This window comes from Sminthopsis crassicaudata, chromosome 1, assembly GCF_048593235.1.
Source record: "Sminthopsis crassicaudata isolate SCR6 chromosome 1, ASM4859323v1, whole genome shotgun sequence".
Lineage (NCBI taxonomy): Eukaryota > Metazoa > Chordata > Mammalia > Dasyuromorphia > Dasyuridae > Sminthopsis > Sminthopsis crassicaudata.
In genome coordinates this window covers 15623716-15650849 of record NC_133617.1, presented here as the reverse complement: position 1 = coordinate 15650849, position 27134 = coordinate 15623716, and the positions used below count along the sequence as shown (strand labels likewise).

Sequence of the window (27134 nt, the reverse complement as noted above, 5' to 3'; positions counted from 1 at the left end):
TTTTCACTTTCTTTGGTCTTTCTTTCTTGTAGTGTTTCCCTTTCACTCTGATTTTTCTTTCACAACATGACTAATATGAAAATATGCTTAAAAGTATCATACATGCATAAGCTGTATCAGATTGCCTACTGTCTTGGGATGGATGGAGATAAGGAAGGGAAGGAGAAAAAAAGTTGGAATTAAAAATCTCATGAAAATGATTGTTGAAAATGATCTTTACACATAATTAGAAAAATAAAATACTATTGAGGGGGAAAAAAGATCCCAGTTCAGATCTCAGCTTCACATAAAACATAAAAACATTAAAAAAAAAAATCTAGGGCTGGAAGAAAGGGATTCTGGGACCATGTAGCTCAGGAGTTTCTCATACTTTGTGATCTCAGAATCCCTTTCTACTCTTCAAACTTATTGAGGGCCCCAAAAATCTTTTTTTAATGTGGGTTATTATTAGCTAGAGATATGTATCACAAAAGAAATGAAAACATTTTCGTATACTTGTGAAAATAGTTGTGACCTCTTGAGTGCCCTCTTGGAGAGCCCAGGAGTGGTCAGACCACATTCTGGAAGCCACTGAACTAGTGTGGTCTTCTCATTTGACTGTGGAAGAGACTGAGGTGGAGATTGGTTCAATTACAGAGGAAAAGAGGAAAGCCGAGATTCCAAGTGGACCTCTGCCTCCGAAGCAGGGCCTTTGTCTTAGCCTGTGGTACTTTTAATAGCAGGGGGCCTTGGCAAGCTATCTCCCTATCTGTAAAATGGGTAGAACAGTACTCAGCGTTACTCCTCAGGACGGGTCGTAAGGAACTCATTTCTACAACTACAAAGGGCTATGCAGATGGGGCCAGTGCCCCTTTTTGGGGACCATTCTTCTAAATGCAGAGGTCAGGTGCCCCGGGAGGGGGTTAAGAGGCAGGAAAGCTGAAAACCACCGAGACTCTGAATTCTTGGCCCTGTAGGAGCTAAGGTTCTCATCATCCGGGTTCCATAAATGACATTCCCTTCAGAAACTCTGGACCAGGGCCGAAGGAGGGGCATCTAGCCTGTTTTAAAAGATCAGCTACAAGAATTAAAACATCGCTTTCAAATGTCTCTAATTAGAGGCAGACAGATAACAGCTCGAGAGGAAGAGGGAGAAAGACGGATTTAAGCTCCTCTGAATCTGTCTTAGTATTGTTGGTACATGATTTGGAAGGCGATAAGCTTTTCCTTCCCACTGCGAATTGGTTGTGATTCAGCATTTCATTAGCCCAAGCTTCCCCAAGCCAACATTGAGCCTTGTCTCCTTTCTGAAGCCTTAACAAGCCAAAGACACAAAGGTGGAAGGCTGGGCTTGGACTCAGAGACATGGGTATCGGTCCCAGGCTCACTGGTGGCTGTGTGCTTCATGACTTGTCACCTCGGCAGATGTGGAAGAAAAGGGATCCACGTGTATGAATTATAAATAATGACTTTAAGCCACAGACTTGCCCACTGAAGCTCTGTACCCTCTCATCAAATGGGCAATTTGAGGTTATAAAGAAATGTAAAGGGGGAAGCTAGGTGGCGCAGTGGATAGAGCACCAGCTTTGAATTCAGGAGGACCCGAGTTCAAATCTGGTCTCAGACACTTAATACTTCCTGACTGTGTGACCCTGGGCAAGTCACTTAACCCCAGCCTCAGGGGGGAAAAAAAATGTAAAGAGACATTGAGGGCTGGCCCCGGCACCAAGAAAACCTGGAACAGACCAGCCATGGAACCACGGCTAGTTCCTCTCAGTGCTCCAGGGAACGCCTCGGGACTAAAGGAAGGACTTTCCAACCCCACAAGCTTCCTGCAGCCCCAAAATCACAGGGAAGACAGACCTGAGCATGATGGAAGGGGCTGTGGACTCCTTGGGGACAGTGCATCGGGGGGCCTTGCGGGATGGGGGGACCTATGTGTTAGTGACTTGCCCACACCATGGAACCTTCTTAAATCCCAAGCGGCCAGCAGACCTGGGACATGACCGCCTCCTGGTGAGTTCCGCAGGGACTGGGAACATTTAACTGGTGAGGAAGGCCTGTGGCCACTCGATGAGCCTTCATGCTCAGACTCTGTTTGAGATTCTGTGGAGGGGGCACCCAGGCCACCCTTCTAGATCCAGTCAAGCTCGTAAAGATGAGCGGGATTCCTCGAGTTGTTCAGATGGTTTTGGACCAACCCGGGTGTGGGATCACAAAGTTAACGTAGCTTCCCACACAAAGACCGAGCCCAGAACACTGACTTCCTTAGTGTCATGGACACAAAAGTAGGATGAATGAAACGAGTTATCCTGAGTTATCTCACCGGGCGCATCCTCCCAACCAAGACTTGAGCAAAGGCAGTCAATGATCTTTAACTTTTATTTGCTAAATTCAGTCTGCCTATAATCAACCAGAAGCAAAGGCAGCAAATCTGAGTCAGGCAGACAAGGCTCCTTGGATAAAAGACACCATTTTGGTGAGTGGGGGGTTTACAGAGCCACTACTGTCAAGAGCAGCCCCCAGATCTGACATGGAAAGACAAGGGGATCCGTATTCACTTCAGGTGCCTTTTTCCGGGTACTTTTCCATCATATGTGTTCCATGACAAAGAAACAAAGATCAGGGAGAAGGGCTGGGGCTGGGGAGGGAAATACTGCCTTATTTCATAACACTGCCCTATTCTGAGGACCTCCCAGTTCTCCAGAACAGCTCCCAATCTCCTCCAGGAGCATTACAGAATTGGGATTCCCAGCAGGACGGCAGCTCAACACTCTCTGAAGGCAGGGTCACACTTTGTTTACCTTTGTTTTACCTCCTCTGTCTCACCCATAAAGCAGGGGCTCCCAGTCGGGAGCTGTTTAATGAATGAACAAGAGATTCCCCCATCCCACTCAACTTCCCAAGTCCAAATTCCTACAATGGACTGTTGTTCATCAGAATAGCCTCCAAACCTACACAGTGCATCAACTCACGCAGCACCTCAGGTTCAGTAACTTTGCTTTAGAAAAAAATTCTGAAGGGAAATTGGAAAAGGAGATTTGATTTAGGCTGTGCTCAGAGGTCACAAAGACCACAAGCTGAGCTGTTCCTGCCTGCTAAGTGGCTGACTCATTCTAAGAAGCTTAGTGAAAGCTCTCTCAACTCATTTTGTACTTCGTTATCTGGAAATAGTCCAAATTATGGTGTTGAGGTGAAAACATGAGCCACAAACATATTCCAATCATCTCTGATATAATTCACATATACACCGGTCGGTGCAGAAAGACATTAAAGTCAATAAGGAAACAGGCAGGGTCTGGAGGAAGGGAGAGAGGAACAAAGATTCAGGGAAGGATTAGTCAAGAGCAGAATTAACTTCATGTTTAGAGTTTAGAGTTGGGTGGGTGGGCGGAGGGAAAGAAAGAAATTTTAAAAGGAAGAAACAAAAAGAAAGATCAGAAGGAGGGAGGAAGGGAGAGAGAAAGGAAGGAAGGGAGGGAGGGAGAGAAGAGAGGGAGAAAAGGAAAAATTGATATAAAAGAAGCTAGTGGAGGGAAGACAGGTAGTGTTAAAACCTTATTCTCATTGGGAATGGATTAAAAAGGAAAATTTTATACATACACACATATACATGTATTTAAACATGTATATACATACATAATACATACTACATATATACATACACACAGAGAGAAAGATTGGTATAAAAGTCTTCTAAATAAGAAAGAAATGAGAAGGCAAGAGAATGAGCTGGGGGGAGAGGATAAGGGCAGGATTCTAGGGATAAGTAGGTTAAGGAATAGGAGAACAAGGTAGCAGGTAGAAAGAAGTCAAGTTGAACAGTGATGAAGGAGAGGAATAGGGCAAGGATAGTGAGAGACAATAGGAAGGAGGAAAATATACAAGTAATTATTACTTAGAAGGTGAATGGGATGAATTTACCCATAAAATGAAAACTGACAGCATATTAAAATTTTGAATTCAACAATATGTGTGTGCTTAATTGTAACCTTCTTTGTGGGTAGGGGAGAAATAAAGTAAAAACTTTACAGCAGGGGCAGCTAGGTGGTGCAGTGGATAGAGCACCGGCCTTGAGTTCAGGAGGACCCGAGTTCAAATTTGGTCTCAGACACTTAACACTTCCTAGCTGTATGACCCTGGGCAAGTCACTTAACCCCAGCCTCAGGGGGGAAAAAAAAACAAAACTGTACAGCAGAGAACAAAAGAAAACCTACAAGGAAGCAAAGCAAAGCTGGACAGCTCTGAATACAATATGTGGTATTTCTTATATAGATTTCTTGAAATGAAAATGTATTGTTTTACATTGAATTGTCTCATATTCTGCTATATATGTGGCAATTTCTTTTCTTATTTTGTATATAGGTTTAAAATAAATTTCAAAACAAAAAATATCCCTAACTGAACATGAATGGGATTGGGCTCAATAAATTGGAGAAGAAAAGAAGTCTCAGAAAAGCAGAACTCAATGTTATGTTGCTAATAAGAAATATGCTCAAAGCACAAAAATTCATATAGAGTTACAATAAGGAGCTTGGTGATGCACTTCAGGTGAATTAAAAAGGTAAGGAGAACAATCATGATTCCAGAGAAAGCAACAATAAAAACAGATTGGATTAAAAGAGAAACTAGATTATGTTTGAGGCACCATAGACAATGAAATAATACCAACATTTCATATATATGTTTGCCAGAAGGCATAGCATCTAAATACTTAAAGGAAAAGTTAAATCAATTTACAGCAAGAGATAGTCAGCAAAACTATAACATTTGGACATATAAATGTGCCCTTCTTCAGGTCTGGATAAATCTAAACAAAAGATAAATAAGAAAAGAGTTTAGGATCTGAATAGAATCTTAGAAAAAAAATAGATATTATAAATCTCTTGAAAGTATGGAATGGAAACAAAGGAAGGAAGGAAGCAAGTGTTTTTTTAAAGCACCTACTATGTGCCAGGCATTGTGCTAAGCATTTTACAAATATGACCTCATTTGATCCCTACAATAACCCTGGGAAGGAGGTGCTGTTATCAAGTCCATTCTATAGTTGAGAAATCGAGGCAGAGAAAGGTTAATTGATTTGTCCAGGGTCACGATGCTACTGACTGGATTGAGGCTGGATTTGAATTCAGGTTTTCCTAACTCCAGACCCAGTGCTTCATCCACCTCTCTAGAAATACTATATATTACATGTACATATACACTCATATACACACACCAACATACATTAAGGTGCATGAGCAGCCAAAAAAATAATTTCTCATGTAGAAATATGTTTATATATCATATATAAAATGTAATTTATATATAATATTATAGTACTATATATTATAGGATATTCTATATTTTATATAAATATATCTTATCAATGTATGTATTTCTCAGCTGTACATGGTATCTTAACAAAAATGGACACCGTACTAAAGGATAAAGACCTCACAAATTAATGAAGATAAGCAGAAATATTAAACATATCCTGTGCCAAACTCAAAGGAATAAAAAGAATCTTTGAAGAAACTATCACAAACTCAAATTGCTTCATCCTACAAAACTCATGGATCAGAGAACATAGTAGAAAAACAACAGGAAACTTCGTAACAAAAATGATGACAATGAAACACAAAATCAAAACTTTGGGGATGCAGTTCAAACATTTCAGGGACAAAAAAGAAAAAAGAACAGATTAATTGGTCATTCAACTAAAAAAGCCCAAATGAACCTAGAAAATTGACAAAGTAAGGACCCTGATCAAACAATAAAACGAAACTCTGAAAATTAATGAAAAGGCATATAAACCTGAAAGAAAAAAAAAAGTGTTGAACTGATAAAGTGAAATGCTGTTTTGGAGGCAGGGAAATAGATGAACCATTATTACATGGTCTGATTTTTAAAATGAGAGAGGAAAATCAAAGTGGCAGTATCAAAAGCAAAAAGGAGAAATTCCAACAAAGGAGAAACAAAGGAAATTATTAGAAACTATTTTGCCCAATTATATGCCACAAAACTCACAATTTAAATGGAGATGATTATCTACAAAATAGAAAGTATCTGGATTAGCATAAAAAGACAAAGAGAACTTAAATAAACCAATCTCAGTAAAATATACTGAACAAACCATAAATGAACTTCTAAAGGAAAGAAAAAAAAAACTTAGAACCAGATGGATTTAGAAGTATATTCTAGCAAACATTCAAAGAATTTCAACATTATATAAATTGTTTGTAAGAATAGGGGGAAATATTATATCAAGTTCCTTCTTTGATATAAGTATGGTTGTAATACATAAAGCAGGGAAAAACAAATCAGTGAGGAAAAAAAACCCCAAATAACAAAAGAGTGATTATAACCACAAAACATTTAAAAAAAATATTAGCAAAGACATTACAGCATCATATAAATACGATTTCACAATGTGATCAAGTAGAATTTATATCAAGAAGAAATGTTGTTTTAATGTTAGGAAATCTATAGTTATAATAGGCCATATGGGTAACTAAAACAATAATATCATTAAATTAATAGATGCATTAAAAGTTTTTGACAATAGAAATTCAAAAGGAGCTTTTCTTAACATAAGAGGTATCTACCCAAAACCGAGATCTAGCATCCTGTGTAAATGGAGATGAAATAGAGAGAGACCTTTCCTATTAAAGCGGGGATAAAGCAAAAATGTCCACATAATCACTCTTCTATTCAACATAGCGCTAGAAGTGGTGGCTATAGCAAAAGACAAGCAAAAGAAATTAAGAGAATAAAGCACAGGCAAATAGGAAACAGAATTCCTGCCTTTTACAAATGGTATGACTGTCTATACAAACAGCTTTAACAGTTCAACTAAAAACCATTTACACAGTATCTTCACCAAAGTAGCAGGATCTGAAATAAATATACACACAGAAATCAGCATCCTTTTTATATAACCAACATAAGCCAATAAGGAAAAAAAATAGAGAAATTCCTTTCAAAAGAATTATAGAATATATAAAACGTCTAGAATTCTACCTACCAAGACACACCTAGGAGCCATATGAAGACAAATAGAAACTATTCTTTACAGATGGAGACATATTGATTGCTCACGATTGAGCTGTACCAACATAATAAAAATGACAATACTACCTAAATCAATTTATTTATTCAGTTCCATGCCAACCATACTAACCAAACTACCAAAGTATTTAAATTCATCTGAATGAATTTTAAAAGATCAAAATTCTCAAGGCAAAAAACAGATGAAAAAAGTGGAAGGAAGGGGCCTAGCAGGTACCCAATCTTGCTCTATAGTTCAATCACTGAAAGTTTTGATTGCTGGCAAAAAAAAAAAAAGAAAGAAAAAGTCACACAGAACAAAATGAATATGGTAATATAACATTTGATAGGCCCTGAGACTGCAGTGCCTACTGAAATAAGGGCTCACTATTGCACAACAAAATCATTGTAGTAAAATCAGAAGTGAGACAGTTAACTGTAGGGGGAAAAAAATCTTTTTAGCAGCTTTCTCTGATAAAGGTTGGCTATTTTATATAAATACATATACATACATATATATATGGAACAGATTCAAATTTTTAGTAGTAAGAGTTATTTTCAGATGATAAATAATGCATTTTATCTAATTATAACCCTAATTCTTGTTTCAAAGTACTTTTCAAAGGAAGACATCCAAGGTATCAACAAGCAAAAGGAAAAAGTGCTACAAATCACTAATCAGAGAAATATAAAATAAATGAAGCTGTATCTCATGCCCATGAGAATGATAGCGATGACAAAAATTATAAGTGAGAAATATTGGAAGGGATGAGGGAAAACAAGCTCACTGAATGACGGTGGATGGGGCTATTTGTGAATGGGTTGGCCATTCTGGAAAGCAAGTTGGACCTATGCCCCTGAAGCAACTAAACTGTATACCCTTTGACCCCATGATTCACTACTAAGCTTAAATCTGAAGAGATCAAAGAAAGGAAAAAAGCTCACATGTACAAAAATATTTAGAGCAGTTCTTTTTTGTAGTGGCAAAGAAATGGAGACCCCCTCTGTATTTGGAAATGGCTGAAGGAGATATCCTATATGAGTGGGACGGCCCATCATGGTGCCAGAAGAAATAAAGATCAGTTCTTAAAAAAAGTGATGTGATGGGAAGCAGAAAGAGCTACATAGTAACAACAGCATTGAAAAGAAAAACAAGAAATAAAGAAAAGGGAGAAACTGATCAGTTCTTTAAAAAAAAAAAGTGATGTAATGGGAATCAGAAAGGGCTACATAGTAACAATAGCACTGAAAAGAAAAACAAGAAATAAAGAAAAGGGAGAAACTGATCAGTTCTTTAAAAAAGTGATGTGATGGGAAGCAGAAAGAGCTACATAGTAACAACAGCATTGAAAAGAAAAACAAGAAATAAAGAAAAGGGAGAAACTGATCAGTTCTTTTTAAAAAAGTGATGTGATGGGAAGCAGAAAGAGCTACATAGTAACAACAGCATTGAAAAGAAAAACAAGAAATAAAGAAAAGGGAGAAACTGATCGGTTCTTTTTAAAAAAGTGATGTGATGGGAAGCAGAAAGAGCTACATAGTAACAACAGCATTGAAAAGAAAAACAAGAAATAAAGAAAAGGGAGAAACTGATCAGTTCTTTTTAAAAAAGTGATGTGATGGGAAGCAGAAAGAGCTACATAGTAACAACAGCACTGAAAAGAAAAACACCTTTGAGTTGTGATCAGCACAGAAGGGTAGGCTCAAGGTACAGAATCCAAGGGACATTTTTACACCTGGCCAAAAAGGGATTTGTTGGCTTAACTCCACCCAACCGTTATAAAGATTGTGTTTATATTTTCCCATCTGAGCAGGGGAGTTTGTGGGGGAAATAGCTAGGGACTTTTCTCTGAAATTACTCTCATTTATTTATCCTGTCTGTATTTTTTTGTCCACTGCTGATTGCCCATTGTCTCCCCAGTTAGAATGGGAGTTCCTTGAAAGCAAGGTCCATATTTCTGCTTATCTTTGTAGAGCCGGCACTTAGCCCAGGTTCAACAAAGGCTTACTGACTGACTGATTCTAAATGGCCAATAAGTCCAACCCAGCCACAAATAAACTTGAGCTAGCTGCATTATAATTTCACAGTTGAAAAATACAAATTCCATTGGCACAAAATTCTGTAAACGTGCATCCAGCCTTGAAAACCTTTCCCCAGGTCCTGCTGTCAACAGAAACTACTCATGAGCATCCGAAAAGGACATGACATGGAAGACTAAGGTTCTCCCTCACAGGGATTTCTCACAGGATCCCCAAAGTCTCTGTATGGTAAATGTTAAGTGTCTGGATGGTATTGAGAAGTGAAGACTGCTGTGCGGACCTCATGCAAGTTATTTCTAAACAACCAGTCAACAAAGATTTATTAAATTTGTGTATGTATGTGTGTGAGTGTATGAGTATAGCAGTGTATATGTGTGTAAGTGTGTGTCTGTGGGAGAGAGACAAAGACAGAGATAAGAGACAGAAGAGAGAGATTGAGAGACAAAGACAGAAAGATTGAAAGACAGAGAAAGAGACAAAGGAAGACAGATGGGGGGGAGAGGGGGAAGGCCAAAGGGGGGGGAAGGGAAAGGAAGAAAAGAAGGAAAAAAGGAAAGAGGGAAAGAAGGAAAAAGAGACGAGAAACAAGGAAAAAGAGACAAGAAACAAGGAAAAAGAGACAAGAAACAAGGAAAAAAGAGAGAAAAAGAGAGAAAGAAAAGGAGGGAGGGAGGAAGGAAAAGAAAATATGCTTCCATCTGCACTGAGTATGGAGGTGTTTCATGTTTCACCAAAGTCTTTCAGAGTTGTCTTGAGTAAAGTGCTGGGCAATCCTCAAAGTTCTACTAAATGTTAATGAAGATGCTGAGGATGAACCCAGCTCCTCCTCTCCTCCATTTCCTGCTGGGCTTGCTCACCCCGGGGTCCCAGGGCCCCTCCCTCAGCACATGTCCTCTCATTTCTCCAGCCCTGTCCAGGACAGCACCAGGCCTCCAGCCACCCAGGGTCAAGTCCTCTCACTCAGCCCCCACACCCATTTGCTTGCCCAGCTCCTGTATCCACTCCCCCTCTCTGCTTGTTCAAAGCCCAAGCCCTCATTTAGGCCCAGCAGCCTGCCTGGTCCCCCTGCAGCCAGAACCTGCCATTCTCATTCCATCTTCCATAAGTGATACAGGACAGCCAGGGGGTGCAATGGAAAGAACCTGAGTCCAGATCTGGCTTCAGACACTTACTGGCTGTGTGATCCTGAGTCATTTCATCCCTCTTGCCTCAGTGGACTCATCTGTCAAATGAGCTGGAGAAGGAAATGGCCAACTCTCTAGTATTTCTGCTGAGAAAACCCCCTGTGGGGTCAGAGGGAGTCTGCTAAACTCTGTCCTGGAGGCCCGGCGGTCAGTCCTGCCTTTATCACCCAGACTCTGCCCCGGAGGCCCGGCGGTCAGTCCTGCCTTTATCACCCAGACTCTGCCCCGGAGGCCCGGCGGTCAGTCCTGTCTTTATCACCCAGACTCTGCCCCAGAGGCCCGGCGGTCAGTCCTGCCTCTGCCACTTGTCAGGTTGGTGACATTGGCCAAGTCCCTTAACTCATAGAGCCTCTCACTTCCTCCTCTCCCAGATGAGCACGCCCAGGTCACTCTGTGCTCTCCCATTCTGTGTGTGTGGATAATGGAACACACTTTGTTTCCCAGATGGAGGCTACTCTGTCCCCCCTCCCCCAACGCCACGTGATGGCCACTCAGCATCTCCAGGGAAGCCCGACGGGCACCTGAGGACTTTTTGGAACTACAGATGGTGCCACCAGAGAGATCTCAGCTGCTCAGGCCGGCCTGTGGGCCCTGACACCAGTGGGCGGCTTGATACGACAGACAACCTGACATAAGCTAATCACTGAACGCGGACGGGAGGGCCCTGTGACGGCGCCTGCAGACACAACTGGGTGAGTCTTCCAATGAACATTTGGGCAAGAAGCCATGAAAATGCTGGCTGCTTACACCCTGCCTGTGCTCTCCAGGGCACCCTAAGGTCATCCAGCGTGGGCCCCTTCCTCATCACTGGTGCCGAATCAGGCTCCCTGACTGGCAGCCAGCAATTGCCCCAACCTAATCCCTGGGGGTCAGCCTAGGACCGGACACGGAGCGCCAGTTCATTAGCTGGTTACCCAGAGATTACATCGTGGGCAAAGGCCCCCCCCCCCCCACTCTACTTGGAGAACAGGCCTGACTCTGCTGAAACCCTTCCCTGCCTTGCCGGGAGTCTGAACTCGCCAGGAAGCCCCGGGTCTACTCCCAAAGGCGTCAGTCACAAAGGGGACCGTCCTCCCAGGGTTGGGTTTCCAGGCCCGGCCCAGGAACTTCTTGACCCACCTGGTATAATAGGAGTCCACCCCCAAGGCCTCCCGCACGCTGGCGATGTGCTGCTCCAGGCCGGAGCCGGTGACCGTCTGCAGGAGCACGCTGCTGGTCTCCTGGAAGTCGCTGCAGTTCTCCGCCATGTTATCGCCCAAATAGTATTCGTGAAACTTGAGAATTCCTGAAATGAGAAACGCGCCACTGATGTGACACTGGGCAGGAGGGAAGCACCAGGGCCGGCTGGCCCAGAACGGTAGTGGGCCGTGACAAGCTCATAAAGAAGCACGACTGGGGCTGACATTTATGGGGCGGTGGAAGGTTTACAGAGTGCTCTATGTTCATTATCTCAACTGAAAAATTATGGCCTCCCTCCTTCTCCCCAAGCCTTCCCCAAAGAGCCAAGGGTATGTGGGGGTGCTGCCCAGACCCCCAAGACTTCCCCAAGGAGCTAAGGGTGTGCAAGGATGCTGGGCCAACTTTTTGGACTTCTGAAATCTGGTCCAGCACTTTACAAATGGGGTTAGCACTGGGCAGGGCCGTGGGAAGGGCCGGTCTCCCAGCCACCTGTTTCTCAGTTGCATCTACTACTTTCTGCTAAGCACCCAGAGCCAGCTCTGAATGGGCGCGGACAAGGCGGGCGCTGCCATAGGGAAGCTGAACAAAAATCGGTTCTTCCAGCCAACTCCTTTCAGCTCGCATAACAACCCAACACGCAGGAGTGTGCAGCAAAACGTGGGGTTTTAAAAACCTAGAGGCGGCAGAAGCGGGTGAACCATGTGCACTGTGCCCACCAAAGTGAACAGAACGAACACTAAAACCAAAAGGAGCACTGGGTAATTGCACTGACCAAGCTTGGCCCCAGGCAAGACTTGAGGAGATGGCCCTCCCTCCTCCCTTCCTTCATTTCTGCCTCGGTGGCTTCCTCCCCCTCTTCTTCCCTAGCCCTCCTCTTGCTCTCCCTTCCTATGCCCTCCCTCTCCTCTTCTTCCTTCACTGCTGCCCCTCCCCTTTCCCTCCCCTCCTTTGCCCTCTCTCCTTCCCCCTCCTTCCTTCACTGCCTCCTCCTCCTTGGCCTCCCTCCCCTCTCCTTCTTTCACTGCTTCTCCCTCATCTTTCCCTCCCTTTCCTTGCCCTCCTTCCCTCCCCCTCCTTCCTTCAGAGTTCTATCTGCCATGACTGCTGGGAGGGCGGGTTTTCCTGAACTGTTTTCCCCCCTTTTCTTTTTGAATCTTTGTTACAAGGTAAGCTTGCTGTGGAGGGATCCACTGGTAATGAATATGGTGAGAAAAGGCATCAATACAAAGAAATAAATAACTTGGGATCTTAAACCTGCATCGGGGCCCAGGGCACAAACCCTGTGGAATGCCCCCATTTTTCCAGTGATGCCCTGGGACTGGGAATCACAGGATCCCACGATCTCCGACTGACTCCAAATTGAGGAGGCACAGGGCCAGGGAAACCAAGAGGCCGCAGAAGCTTGGGAGAAGTGGCGTGGGTACAGGCTGGGTGGGGGGGAAGGGAGAGAGCTGGTCTGCTACCACAGGAGAGTGAGGGCGAGTGGGGGCGGCTGGTGATGGGGACGGCCCGCATGCAGGGGCGGCCTCCGGAGCCTGCTACTGCAGTTCTGTCAGCCAGGTCTTGTGGACATCAGGGGTCCTGCTCCATCCAGCAGGAGAAGACAGCACCGGTTACTTCAGCACGGCTGGCAGGGGCACCCCCGCCCCGGGATGACGGACACGCTCGAGAGCCAACGTGTCTGCCAGAACGGTGACAATGACACTCATCAGCAGAGCGAAGGCAGAACACATGCTGGCCAGGGCCCAGACACAGATGGATAAAATTTAAGCGATGCCCCACGAATGCTAAGGACCAGCTGCAGGACAGAGTCGGGGGGAGGGGCACGGCAGCCTGGGAAGACCTCGGCCACCCCTCTGTGGGGAGCAGGATGCCACCCTCACAGCCCCCCTGACAACAAGGAGGAACAGAAGTGAGCCCAGAAGTTCCGGGGTCGCTGGCTCATCGTTACACAGATCTGGCTGTAGCAGGGCCTGTCGTGACATCCCAGGCCCTCGAGATCCATGCTAAAAGGGGGTTCTGCCATCAGGCATACAAACACAGTGCCAGTAGGAGTCGGTAGCAGTCCCAATTTCTACTGTCAAAAGGCCGGAGGTTCCATGACAATGATAGAAAAATCCGCTATCGCAGGGAGAGAATGAACAGGCGATAGAACTCGGGAACTGAGAAACCCCTCTGACTGTCGTTTTGCCAACAGAACTCAAAAGGCAATTTTCAGATCAAAACAATCTCCGACTTAGTCTGGAAGTGCTCAGGGATCCTTTCAAAGGCGGCTAAACGCATCCAAAAGAACGTGACTTCTAGTCTATAAGACCCACCTCTCCAGTCGATAAACTCTTATTGGATTTGGTGTCTTTCCAATGTGGGAGAGCCATCGGCAGTTTATTACACCAAAAATATGGCCCCAGAAGCTAATTAGAGATTCTGTATTTTGTAAAACTGTACTTGCATTTAATTTAATTTAATCATTAAGGATCTGGATATGAGTTAGCAACAGAACCGGTGACGCCGATACCGCTAGCTCCGAAATGCGCGATGGGAGCTGATACTTAAAATCTCCGGTATCAGTTTAAGACTCTTTAGCCGTCCTGGTGAAGGGTCGCAATTATTAAATTATATCCAGAAAGAACTCATTAAGGCTCCGAGTCATCACTTTATTAGATAATGATCAACAGCTGCCTGCAAATGGCCGCTCAGCGAATTAATCCTCCCTGCACTTGGTCCTCCAAGATAAATGGTTCCATATTCACTGGTTGAGACTGAGATTTCTGGGGGAATGAGGCAGTGGGGTTGTCTTGTTCATTGAAAGTTTGACTGGAAAAATTCAAGGGAGCTGAATTTTTGCTGAAATTCCATGGTAGTTTTCTGGTGTGATCGACATAATGCATTTCTTCTTCCTCCCATCGTTTACCCTTTGACTGCTCTCCACACATGAGAGAGAGAGAGACAGATAGAGAGAGAGACACACAGAGACAGAGAGACAGACGACTGTACCTGCACCAGGAGCAAGCAGCCAGCTGTACAGGTAGCCTGCTGCCAGGGAGTAGTAGAGCACGAGTCCCCGCTGGCCATTCACCATCTCTAAGATCTGGTCAATCGTCACTGGCGAGTACGGGTCAGAGTCCTGGTGGCCAGTCTGACGTTCCACCAGGAGATCGGCAAACGCCCTGGTCCTGCCCCTCTCTGCCACGGCCAGGGCTTCGTCATGATGGCCTGGAGTAGGGAGGCAGAGAAGTGGCCTGTCAGGAGGCCCTGGGCCCAGCCAGGACATCCTTCCGGCTCTAGTCCAAGGGAAGGAGGCAGGTCCGGGGCCACAGTCGGGGGCCCAGGAGAGGCCTGGCCTGCCCTTTCTCCCCAGTTCTGGCCCCCTCAAATCCCCCATCCCCCCAGGGTTCTCTGCTGGAGGTCCTGCACCAGAAGGTGCCAGCCTGCTCTGCTGAATAGACAATTCATATGTGGCTTTAATGTTTTTCAAACCTTCCGCTGTCACTATCTGGAAGAGCAGCACTTGTTTTGTCTACGTTCATAAATCATCTCCCGAGTGCAGGGTGAACCCCAGTGCTCTAGGAGAGGAGATTATAGACAAATACGTAGATACTAGAGACGACATCCCACACCAAGAGTGGGCTCGAGGGGAGACAGATCCCAACTCTGGCATGGCAGTGTGGCCGGCCAGGCCCGCCCAGCTGACCTCAGACGGGGTCTTATCAAGGACCGCCATGGTCTCTGTGCCAGGGGGCAAGACAGTTGGGACAAAGGAGGGGAAAGGGAACGCCAGCTTGAATGCGTCAGGACTGCAGCAGCACAAGCTGGCTCGGAGCCCCACGGAAGTCAAGCAAGATAGAAAGCAGCCACTACATGAGCTGGTTTTAAAACAGAAACATGCAAACCCAGCATTGCTCCTGAAAGGGAGAGAGTTCTGCTCTGGGAACCCCCAGGAGGGAGGAACAAGTGGGGTGAGGTGAAAAGTACATGCACTTAAGGCCAGAAGATGGGGTTCAAATCCTCTGTGTCCCGAGCCACATGTCTCTTCACCTGTCCTGGGTTTGGTCTGCATCTCTGTGCCCTGAGCCCCGGGACTAGAGGCCCCTGAAGGACCTTTCCCCCAATGTTCTGCGTTCTAGGGTCCCTTAGCTCCACCAGACCAGGACACCATCCCCACACAGAGCTTCCCTGCTTCCTGACACTAAAAGTCAGATTTCTCTGAGTGACTCCAAAGGAAGGCCTCTCACCGAGGCTGACGAGCACCCGCTGCAGGGCCTGGTAGGAGGACGTCTGCAGGTCAAACAGCGACAGTTTGTAGTCCGTGCTCAGTTGCACCTCGTGGCGGATGGTTTCAAACAGGGCCGAGGCTCTGTAGAGCTGCGGGGACAGAGAGACGGAGGTGAGGGCTCCCTCCCGGCCTGGGACCCAGTGCTGCCAGGGGCCACTGCCACCTTCAGGCAGGTGAGGGGGCGGCAGGGTGTCCCAAGGGATCCACAGGAGGCCTGGGCCAGGCACTGGGAGGGAGCACGGCCAGGCCTTGGGGATCCTCCCCAGGAAGCTGACCCTGGAGCCTTGGGGGCCACATCAGCCAATTTCCCAGCCTTGGAGCCTTGGGGATGGCCTCAGCCACCCTCCAGGATGCCGGCCCTCCATAAACTTGGCCAGCACGAGGAACGGGCTGCCCTACGTGACGGAACCTTTGGAAGACACAAGTTGGGCTCACTTGGGATCCAGAGCTCTGGTACCTGGAGGCTAAAAGAATCCCGCACCTCTGACCTTCCTCAACAGTTCATACCCAAGCTTCCGATGGCACAGACGTGCCATCCTGAACATCCACTTTGCACTCGGGCTGTATTTAACCCAGGGGCACCCTCATGAGCCACGAAAGCCCTGGGCCTGCTCACCATAGCACTGGGGGACCCCAGACTGCTGGCCTTTGCCCTGTCTGGGTCCCCCCACAGCCTCCTGTCCCTATCAATGGGCCCGGCTCAAGGAGCGCCATTTGTAATTCTCCTCCACCGCTCACAAGTGAGCGACCATTGGTCGGACTTGTGCGCAGGAAGCGCAGACTTTGCCAGAGGCCTCCTTTGTGGGCCGCCTTTGGGCAGACGGGTAGAAGCCCCCTGCAAACAGCAGCTCACATCGCTATGCTTGTTCCTGTCATGGCCAGCACACCCTCAGCCAAGAGAAAAGGGAGACTTCTGCAGCTGGAAGGGGGTGCAGACATCCCAGGGGCCAACGCTTAATTCTACAGAGGAGGAAACTGAGGCTCACTGTGCTCAGCTGGCTGTCCTGTTGCCCACCCATGGGACCTGCTCACCATCTGCCACATTAAGTGACCTTTCAGAGAGCTGAGCTGGGTGTGGTCCTTGGGCTCCTGCACTGGCCACCGCATCTGAGCTACATATGGAACGGATGGGGGAGTGAGAACTTCTCCACTCGGGTTCTAGCTCGGATAGGCTGAGACTTCCGGACACCTAAGGGGGCTTCAGGTGAGGGCAAAGAGCTTTGGAGACGGGAGACTCTCTGGAGCCACGCTTTGTGGCGCGGAGCACTGACCAACAAGATGAGCCCGCCTGAGGTGGGGTCTAGAACAGAGGTGTCCCAGGAGGGTCTGCAGCACACACTCAGGGGGGCACGTGCTTCTGTCTGGAGTGGGGCAGCTCCCTCTTTGACTTCTTCATCTCCACTGCCTACCGTTCTGCCCAGCACACAGCTGGTGATTAATAAATGCTTGCCTGTTTGATTGGACATGTAGGGAATGGAGCAGAGCTAGCTAGGTCAGCTGTCAGCAGGCACCAGCTGCGACTGTCACTTGGAAACCGGGCCCTCCTGGCCTCCCCCTTGTCCCGCCCTCTCCGTACAGAAGGGCCTCCCATTGGTCAGCGTGGAGGGTCACAGCCTCTGGAGCGGTCCCTCACTTTTCCCCAAGTCTCCGCTCTTGGAAAGCCCGTCAAGTGGGAAGGCTTGTCCCCATGCTGAGCCGTCTCTGTGACTGGTAGATGAGGGGGAGCTCGGGACGCCGCTCACCTGGTGCTGGGACTCCTCCAGGTTTCCGCTGGCCCAGAGGGAGAGGCCGAGGCCGTGGCGAATCTTGGCTTCGTCCTCCCTCCGGCCCAGCTGCTCGGCCAGCCTCAGACCTGAAAGCAGAGAGCAGATGAGTGAGGGACCGTTCCACCCCTGCAGGTTTCTGTTGAGTCCATTTTGTGGCAGGAGGAGGCTCCGCACAGGGGTACCTGTCCCAGTGGAGCACCGGAGGGCGAGTGCCCCGAGACCTGGGCCCGGCGGGTGCACGTGCAACCTCAGACACTTTCTGGCCACATGACCCCATGCTTCCTCCCGGGACCCCTGTGCAGGTGGAGCCGCAGCCTCCCAACCCCACAGCTCGCCCGCTGAGCCAGCACCGAGCCAGCCTCTGGGACTGCCGGGCCGCTCCATGCCTTCTATTCCTCCCCCGGTCATGGATCACAGCTCACCCTCTGGCCCAGGAAAACTTCCCATTGCAGGGGACCTCACAAACCTGCCCCACACCACCCAGAACCCAGGCCCTGAGGGTTAGCAGGAGCACAGGCCCGGGGGCCAGGAGGTCAGGAGACCTGGGGAAGCTAGGGAGTCTGGGAAGGCCAGGAGGCCTGGAAAGGCCAGGAGGCCTGGAGAAGCTAGAAGGCCTTAGGGAAGCCAAGAGGCCTGAGGGGACCGGGAGGCCTGGGGAAGCTAGGGAGCCTGGGAAGGCCAGGGGGCCTGGGGAAGCTAGGGAGCCTGGGAAGGCCAGGGGGCCTGGGGAAGCTAGGAGGCCTGAGGGGGCCAGCAGGCCCAAGGTTAGCCCTAACTCTGGCACCAGGAGTTTGCTGGGAAAATTTAAAAACCGGCTCTCTGAGAAAAGTTATGGCTTCAGAACACCTGTCTGGGTTTCATCTGCACTGTTAATGTTCCTTCCATCACATTCTTATGTCTACACAATCCACAAGGCAGGGACGGGAGCCCCGATCTGCCATGTCTGAGGTGGGGAGGCTCACAATGACTATTTAACAGCCGGGGCCCCTATGGGGCTGGGGGGTGTTCAGAGTGGGCAGAGCCTCTGGCCCCTGCAGCCCTGGCCTTGGTCCTCCAAGGCCTTGGGCTCCCCGAGCCTCAGTCTCCTCAGTCCCCCCTGGCCTCGGTCTCCCTATGCCTCGGTCACCTGGGCCTTGGTTCCCCCCCCCAGGCCTCAGTCTCCTCGGTCTCCCCAGGCCTCTGTCTCCCCTCCCCACCTCAGTCCCCACCTCAATCCCCCCGCCCCTGTGGCCCGCCTACCTTCCTGCAGGTACATGACGGCCTGCGAGTAGTTCTGCAGCGCGTGGTGCGTGCGGCCCAGGCTGCTGTAGGAGGCCGTCTTGGCCACCAGGTCGTTCATCTGGGCGGCGATGCTGAGGTGCTGCTCCTGGTAGACCACGGCCCTCTCGAAGGTGCCCAGGGACTCGTAGGTGAGGCCCAGGTTGCCGTAGGCGCGGCCCTGGCCCGTGGCGTTGTGGGTCTCCTCGGCGATCTGCAGGTCCAGCTGGTGGTAGCGCAGGGCCGTGTCGTAGTCGCCCATCTGCTGGTAGACGCCGCCCAGGCCGCAGGCGGCGTCGCTCTCCAGGGCGCGGTCCTTCATGTCCCTGGCCAGGTTCAGCTGGCGTTCCAGGCACGAGATGGCCTGCTCGTAGTTGCCCAGCTGGCTGTGCAGGCTGCCCAGCTCGCCGTAGGCCTGCGCCTTGTTGAAGGCCTCCCCCAGCTCGTGGGCCACCACCAGCCTCTTCTCAAAACACACGAGCGCCTGCTGCAAGCTCCCCATGGCCCTGTGGGAGGCAGAGAGGCCGCTGTGAGGGGGGGGGGGGGTCCTGGGGGTGCTGTTGCCGCCCCTCACCCTCAGCCGAACGCTGCTGAAATCGGGAGATCCTCCAAGGGCCCCCCAGGAGTTGCGAGGTGCAAGGGCACCTCCAACCCCCCAACCCCCCAGGACTGCAGGACATAAGGGGACCCCCAACCATCCTGGAATTGGGACACCAGGGTCCCTCATCCCGCCCACCCAGAGATGCTCAGTGTTTTCCTCGATAGTGGGGGCTGCTGGGGCCCCCAGCCTCTATTTCCACTACAGTTTGATGACGCCCCCTCTTCTGAAAAGTCCCTTCACAATTCTCTGAATCCTTTCATCAGGGTTTCTGTGGAGACTGAGTAACAGCTGAGTCAGAGCCCAGGCCCTGGAGTTTGGGGCCCCACCCAGATGGGGAGCAGAGCCCGGTTCTGCTGTCCCGTGGCACCTCAGGGAGAAGGGGCGACAAAGGCAGCCAGCCCAAGCAGGATCTGGACGAGGTCCTGCCCATTGTGACCGTCAGAGACCCAATGTTACCTCCCTAGCCTCAGCTTCCCCATCTCGGCTGGGGAGCCTCAGGTCTGAGGCGTCTCTTCCAGCACTGGCCAGGTCTGGTCCCAGGGAGGGATTCTGGGCCTAATCAGCTCTAGGGAGTGGTCCCTTCCAGTGAGGGGTCCCAGAGGAGTCCTCAGGGGCAGAGGGATGACCCCAGATGGTCACAGGCCCTTCAGGTAAAAGCAGAAAACCTGTAGCCCAACCACACGGGGCCCTGTGGGAACCAAAGACCTGCCTACCCCATAAGGAGGCCCCTCAGCCCCCCGGCGGCCCTTCCCTTGCCCCCGGCTCTGGAGCCTCAATTTCCTTATCAATACAGCAGAAGCCCCTCTTGGCCCACTCCAGAGGCCCTTCCCTTGCTGGCTCACTCTGGGGCCTCAGTTTCCAGGTCCACACAGCCCCCTGGCCTAGGGGACACCCTCCACTCCAGGCGGCCGCCACGTACCTGTGCCCATTCCCCAGGCCCCGGTAGGCCTTGGCCTGGTCCTGCATGCGGTTCAGGCTCTGCGCCACCGACAGGTACTGCTCGTAGTATTTGACGGCCTCCTCGAAGTCGCCCAGCGCCTCGTAGCAGTCCCCCAGGTTGCCGTAGGCCCGGCCGCGGTCCAGCACGGCCTCGTTGCCGCTGAGCTGCTGCAGCGTGGCCAGCTGCTGCTCGAAGTAGCCGATGGCCTCCTCCACCACGTTCATGTTCATCTTGGTGATCCCCATGTTGCCGTAGACCTGCGCCTCCACGCCGGGGTCCTTCAGCTTCTGGCCCAGCTCCAGCTGCTCGCGGTAGCACTGGAAGGCCATCGAGTACTTGCCCAGGGACATATAGACGGCGGCCAGGTGGCCGTGCGCCCGGCCCTCGCCCGGCAGGTCGCCCAGCTCCTGGTAGACCTCCAGCTCCTGCGTGTGGTAGCCCAGCGCCTTGTCGTGCTTTTGCGCCAGACGGTAGGCCGTGCCCAGGGCCGCGTAGGCGCTGGCCTCCAGCCGCCGGTCCTGGACGTGGTGGGCCAGGCCCAGCTGCTGCTCATAGAACTTGATGGCGCCGGCCACGTCCTTCTTACAGATGAAGATGTCCCCCAGGTTGCCGAGGGCCCGGAACTTGGCCTGGGGGTTGTTGAGGGCCTGGGCCAGGGACAGCAGGTACTTCTGACACTCCTCAGCCTTGGTCAGGTTCAGCAGGGCCTTGAAGGCCAGGCCCAGGTTGCAATAGGCCTTGGCCTGGCTGAGCTTGTCGTGCAGGTCCTTGGCCAGGGCCAGGTCCTGCTCGTAGTACTTGACGGCCTCAGCGTAGTTGCCCAGGCAGTAGTGGGCGTAGCCCAGATTGTGGCAGACCTTGCCCTCGCCCTCCATGTCTTGCAGCTCGGGCGAGAGCCGCAGGTACTGCGCGTAGTAGGGGGCCGCCTGCGCGTACTCGGCCCGCGAGCAATGGAAATTACCCAGGTTGCTGAGGGCGCGCGCCTCGCTCTGGACGTCCCGCAGCTCCCGGGCGATGTTCAGGTGGTTCTGGTAGTGCTGCAGGGCGCGGTCGTGGGCGCCCAGGGCCTGGTAGGCCACGGCCAGGTTCCCGTGGGTGGAGGCCTGCGAGGCGCGGTCGTTGACCTCCATGGAGATCTGCAGCTCCTGCCGGTGGTACTTGACAGCCTGGTCGTAGAGGCCCAGAGCGTTGTAGGCGTTGCCCATGTTCCCGTAGGCCCGGCCCTGGGCCGCGTAGTCGTTCAGCTCCTGGGCGATGGACAGGTGCGCTTTGTGGAGCTTCAGGGCCGTGTCGTAGTCGCCCTTCATCTGGTGGATGATTCCTGAAAGAGATGGCACAGGGCGCTCAGCCAGGGGCGCTGGAGGGTCGGGGGGGGGGGGGAACGGGGGACAGAGGATGTGGACAGAGGGAGGGGAGCTGGGGATGTGGACAGAGGGACGGGGAGGGAGGAGGGGGCCACCAGGTTTGGGATGTCGGAGGGGGACACCGGGAGGAGGACCTTGGGAGGGCTCCCTTTCTTTGCTTTGCTCATCAAGGGCGTTTTGTTTCCCAGCATTTCACCCAGTGGGGTAGCCCCCCTTCCCAGCTTTGCGCCATTCCCGGGTTCAATGATCACACAGTCTATGGCTCCAGTCACCGAGACCTGCTTATCCCCGGCACCCGGGCCAGGAAGGTCATTCCAGCGAGTGGGCTCCTGTTCTGTCACCACCAGCAGTGCCCTTGTCAGAAGCACCCATCACTAGACCGCCCCCCCGCCCCGCCTCGCCCTCCCAGCCATCCACTTCCTGTGCCCATCTCCCACTATCCCCTGGGGCCCTTTCCCACCATGGGGCCTGCTCCAATACTCTGGCCCGGGCCTTCAATCACCCCTAGGTCTGGGGAAGCCATCAAGCCCACGAGCTGGGTGTGCTGCCAGGAAGAGGGGGGCCGTGAGGGCCTGTACCTCCCGTTGGGAGGACCGGGGAGCCGGGGGCCTGCTTACCCTCCCAGGACCCGGCTCCCACCTTCCCTGGCTTGGATCACATTGGATGTGACATTCTCACGAGGACGTCCCCCCTTCTCTGCTACCCAGGGGGCTCCTTGGCCTCTAGGACTGGGCCACAGACTTCACTGGCGCACTCCGAAAGAACAGATGGCCTCCACCCCTCCCAGAGACTCAGGGGCACGGCCGGCCCTGGCGCGGCTCCCCCTTCGCTCCTCACCCACGCCTGGGGTTGGAGCTAATCAGAACCGGGGCAGAACCGGGGCCGTCTTCATAGCAAGAAGAAAAGCTCCCAAGGTTCTGTTTTTAAAGTTTATATTCACCAAAGCCTCTTAATTCTCAGCTTTTCCCCAGCGTTTCTGAACTTGCGCTTTTAGACCAAAGAGAGACTTCTCGCCCTGAGCTTTCCCAGAACTCTGGAGGAAAGCCCCAGCCATTGTGCCCTCCACCTTCCACATCTGTACAATGGGACCAGCGACAGCCGCCTTCCTCCAGGGCCAGGGGATGGAGATCAGGTGACAGATGGGGCGGGACTTTGCAAATATGAGAAGGGGGAGAAGGATGGGGAGGGCAGAGAAAGGGGGGAGAGGAGTGGTGGGGGAGGTGGAGAGAGGGAGGGGGGAGAAGCAAGGGATGGCTTTCTATGTCACAGCATTAAAAACGTGGGTTTGCTAACAGCCCGCTATTTGGGGAAGGACGGCCACTCAGGGCAGGAACTGCTGCTGGCTACAGCAACTCTGGCCAGTTCCCTCCGTCAGCTCCCCTCCTCCTCCCCCCTCATCTTTCTCATTCTCCTTTTCCTCCTCCTCCTCCTTTTCTTCTCTTCTTCTTCCTCCTCCTCTTCCTCCTTTCCCTCCCTCCATATTTGTAAGAAAGAACAAAGAATCATGGGAAGTCGCCTAAAACAAAGACTTCTCCACATGACCAAGAGGAGGTCAGGCGTAACTGGCTCATGGAGATGCCCCTCTGCCCCCCGTGTCTCTGCTGCCCTGGACGCTGGCAATGAGGCGGGCTCTGGATGGAACCTCACCCGCCCTTGCCAGGTGCCAACCTTTCTCTTGTGAAAGCCACCTTAAAGAGACCCCCGCCCCCGGAGAGTCCCCGATCCTTCAGTGATGGCAGCGCGATACCCAGGGCTGGCGGCCAGATGTTCTCCACCGGGGGTCTCTGGGTGACAATAGGCTGTAAGGAGGGGGTTCAGAGAAGCACCTGAGGGGGGAGGGGTCTTGTCAAGGCCACGTCTTCCAGGGGTGCAGCAGGAAAGGTCGCCCAGATGTGGTGCTGTACCCGGGAAGGGGCAAGAGACCCTGTGGAAGAGCCAGACACCCTGGGAACTTCTCCCTGACCCCAAGACAAATCCTGCAGAACTGGGTCCGGCTTTTCGGGCCCCATCAGAAGGAGACGAGTCGAAGGGAGCGCGCACCAGGCCAGCGAGTCCTCCAGCTGCCGCTTTCTGCCACGTCACTTCAACTCTGGAAACTCAGTCTGTCCCTCCCCAGACGGGACAGTCCCTGCCCTACGGACCACTAGGTATCGCTCTGCGACCACATAATGTTACAGAAAGGATCCTTGTCCCTCTGATGATCTGTCTGAACCCGGGCACCTCACACGCAGGCCAGAACTCCTAGGGGAGATCAGTGTGTATGTGTGTGTGGGGGTGCAGACATACAACCCCCCCCCACATAACAGACCCTGGATTCCATGAGGGAATGGCTGGTGGTCAGTGGATGGAGCGCCAGAAGGCCAAATCTGGCCGCCGCCGTGTGTGAGCCGCTGTGGACGGAGCTCGCCAGTGGGCTCCGCTCCGGAACCTCTGAGGCTTCCAAGGCCTCGGGGGAAAGTCTTGATGGCCACTTGTCCCTCCCGAAGCCAGAGTTGGGCGCCCATGAGACAGTGGTCAGCCTGGGATGGTCATGAACCTTTGGACCAGGCAGGGCCCACAGAAGCAGCTGGAGGAAGTGTGGATGTTTATTTAGCCTAAGAAAGACAAGACTATAGGGATGTGGTGGAATATCAGGGCAGAGCCAGGAACGGGGGTGGCAGGGGCAGGGGCAGGATGTCAGGAATGGGCAATGGGACCCCAGCTGGTTCCTGCTGGGACCCTCAGGCCTAGATCAGACCCCTGGGGAGCTTTTCAGCATCATCTGGGAAGGGCGGAACAGCCCTTCTCTCCCGCGTCGCAGCCTGGGGGCGGTGGTCACTGTGCCCTCTCCTGGCCGAGGCACTGCCCTTGCTCGGCCACCATCCTCCATCTCCCTCGACTCACCGGGCTTGCCAGGATAAATCATACTCCTCTACACCCATTTTTCACCAGGAGTTCATTTAACCAACTCAGCTCAGCGTTTATTCAGCAGCTCTGCTGCACGCCCCGGCTGCCCGAGGGCCTCAGCTGCAGACGGCTATGTGGACTGGGGGACTACTCTCAGGACATCAGGGGGGAGGATGACACAGGGTCTTCTGGGCAGGGGCGAGCGCCCTCAGGCAGCCCAACCCCCCCCTCTGATCGGGGTGGAACAAAGCTTGCCGGCAGAGCGCACTTCCGGCCCAGGCGAGATGCACAAAGGCCAAAGTTAAACAGTTCTTTTCCTTGGGGAGCCAATCCACAAGAACCTCTGACGTGTATACGGGGTCAAGGTCAATGTGGGCGCTTCAGTCACAAACTCTGGCCAGATCAGAACAGGTTCAGGGGGCCGGGAGACAAGCCTCAGGACTGGGGGCAGCCAGGCCGGGGGGAGGCCCCAGTCATGGAACGTCACCGTCGCAAATACTGCCATTGGTGATCCAGGGATCACAATGACGGTCTGTGACACGATGGGAGAAGCCCAAGCTCTGGAGCACTCGGCGCACCCTGGAAAGACGGAGGGGCAAGAAGTGCCCCAGGCCATGGGCAGAGGCCAGACAGTCCTGATCCTCATGGGGCCATTTTCGTGGGGGACCCTGACAGAAGGGGGTGAGGAAGCAGAGGGGGAGGGAGCAAGTGGAGAGGTCATCTGGAGCGGGAATCGCGTCGTGGCTGGTGCCCCTGAGACGTGGCGGTCAGAGTGCGTCAGGAAAGCGGGCGTCAGGGGGACGGAATGGAGAGAAAGTGCAGAGACGCTCAGGGCCCACGTGGCAGGCGAGGTGAGGGACGCCAGGCCTGCTGGAGCCCAAGGTGCAGAAAGGCTGACCCCACAGGGGACCCCACCACATCTCAAATGGCTGATACAGGATCAGAGGCGTGGCCGGGTTGTGCGCAACACACAATCGGCAGCAAATGCAAAAAGGAAACAAATCCATGTGTTCCCTAAAACATTCAAAAAATTCTTCTTTAATAAAGAAAAAGGAAACACTGTAGAGTGAGGGGAAAGGATGGCCCTGATATCACAATGGGATTGTGCTTACTGGACAATTACCTGGATAAAATTGAACATTTCTACGGCATTTTCAGAAGAGGTGCCATAGAGCACAGAGCGCTGGGCCCGGAGCCAGCAAGACTCCTGCTGAGGGCCTATCTGGCCTCCCTGCCGAGCCGGGCGAGCCTGGGCAACTCGCTTCACCCTCTCTGCCTCAGTGTCCCCATTTGTAAAACCCCTCAGGGTCTCTGCCCAGAAAACCCCCAGTGGGGTCACAGAGTCACACACGTCTTACATAAAGGTCCCGTATCAGACACTTGAGAAATGGTATCTTGTTTGATGAAGGATCCTAGGAGGCAGGTGCTGTCCTTTGATCCCCATTTTACACGTGAGGAAACTGAGGCAAACAGAGACTCTGTGACTAGCCCAGAGTCACCCAATTGAGGCAGGATTTGAACTCAGATTGTGGGGCATGTGTCCATGGCCATGGAGGCTCTCGAAGTGACTCAGAAGGGAGACGGAGAACCGGCCTTCAGATCTGTTACCGGAATTGTATTGTACTGGAAAACAATCCCTCTTTGCAGGCACAAGGGGGGAAGGCGAGTCGCACCCCCTCCCCGGGTCGCTGAGAGGAAAGCACAATCAGGGACGCTCAGCACGCGCCCATGCAGTCACACACAGACGCTCTCTCCGACTGGGACGGGACGCCAAGGGGAAGAGTCTAGTTCTTCATTAGAAGAGTTCCTATAATAAACACGTTAAGGGACAAACACAGTCCTTTTCAATTCCTTGACTTAATGTTCTAAGACCTAGAAAAAAGCTTGGTGGGTGCTAAGCACCATACAAACTACAGAGTGGGGGGAGCTGGGGGGGGAGGTGATTAGTACGGGGAGAACAGTGGGAATAAGAGGAACGGCTTAATTCTACGTGGATTACCCACTTCTGACTGCTTACTGTCTCCGGGAGGCGGGAGGGGGAAAAGGGAGAAAGGAAGGAGGAAAGATAAAATACGGAACTAAAAACTTTAAATAAAAATGTTAAAGAAGCAGCAGAAGGAGGAGGAGGAGGAGAAGCAGGAGAAGAGGAATAAGAAGGAGGAAAAGAAGAGGAAGGAGGAGGAGGAGAAAAAGGAGGAAGAGGAGAAGGAGGAGGAGGAGGAGAAAAAGGAGGAAGAGGAGAAGGAGGAGGAGAACAAGAACAAGAAGGAAGAAGAGCAACAAACAGCGAGAATAAGAACGAGAGCAAGAAGAAGAGCGATGTAGAGGCCTGCTGCTGGTGGGGGGACGCAGACTACAAGCGCCCGGTTTGGGGGTTTTTAGGTATCCGAGTCAGGCCCAGGGGCCGCTGATCACTCTCACTCGGCGACAGCCCCGCCATTTAGGAGCGACGGCATCAGTGGCGGAGCCGACAAAGCACAGGAGGGCATCAGGCGGCGAGGTTAATGAGGGGGCGAGAGCGAGCGGGTCCGGAGCCAGGATCCATTGTCCTTCCAGGGCAGCCCCGCCGAGCTGCTTCTCACCTGGAGTATGACACCCGGCAGGAGTGGACAATGAGCCAAGGCCGCCGGTCTTTG

General features: G+C 51.6%; 1 protein-coding gene across 4 annotated transcripts in view; it reads right to left on the bottom strand.

Moving 5' to 3' along the window:
* The window catches only part of TTC28 (tetratricopeptide repeat domain 28), a 554617-nt gene that overhangs the window by 66817 nt on the left and 460666 nt on the right, over positions 1–27134 (bottom strand). For all 4 annotated transcript variants that reach the window (XM_074295047.1, XM_074295055.1, XM_074295071.1 and 1 more), the window contains 6 exons: positions 20228–21569; positions 18690–19213; positions 17427–17536; positions 15644–15773; positions 14406–14624; positions 11352–11517 (listed from right to left, as the gene is read on the bottom strand). In XM_074295047.1, coding sequence (XP_074151148.1) covers positions 11352–11517; positions 14406–14624; positions 15644–15773; positions 17427–17536; positions 18690–19213; positions 20228–21569 — 2491 coding nt within the window. The remainder of the gene's footprint in view (positions 1–11351; positions 11518–14405; positions 14625–15643; positions 15774–17426; positions 17537–18689; positions 19214–20227; positions 21570–27134) is intronic.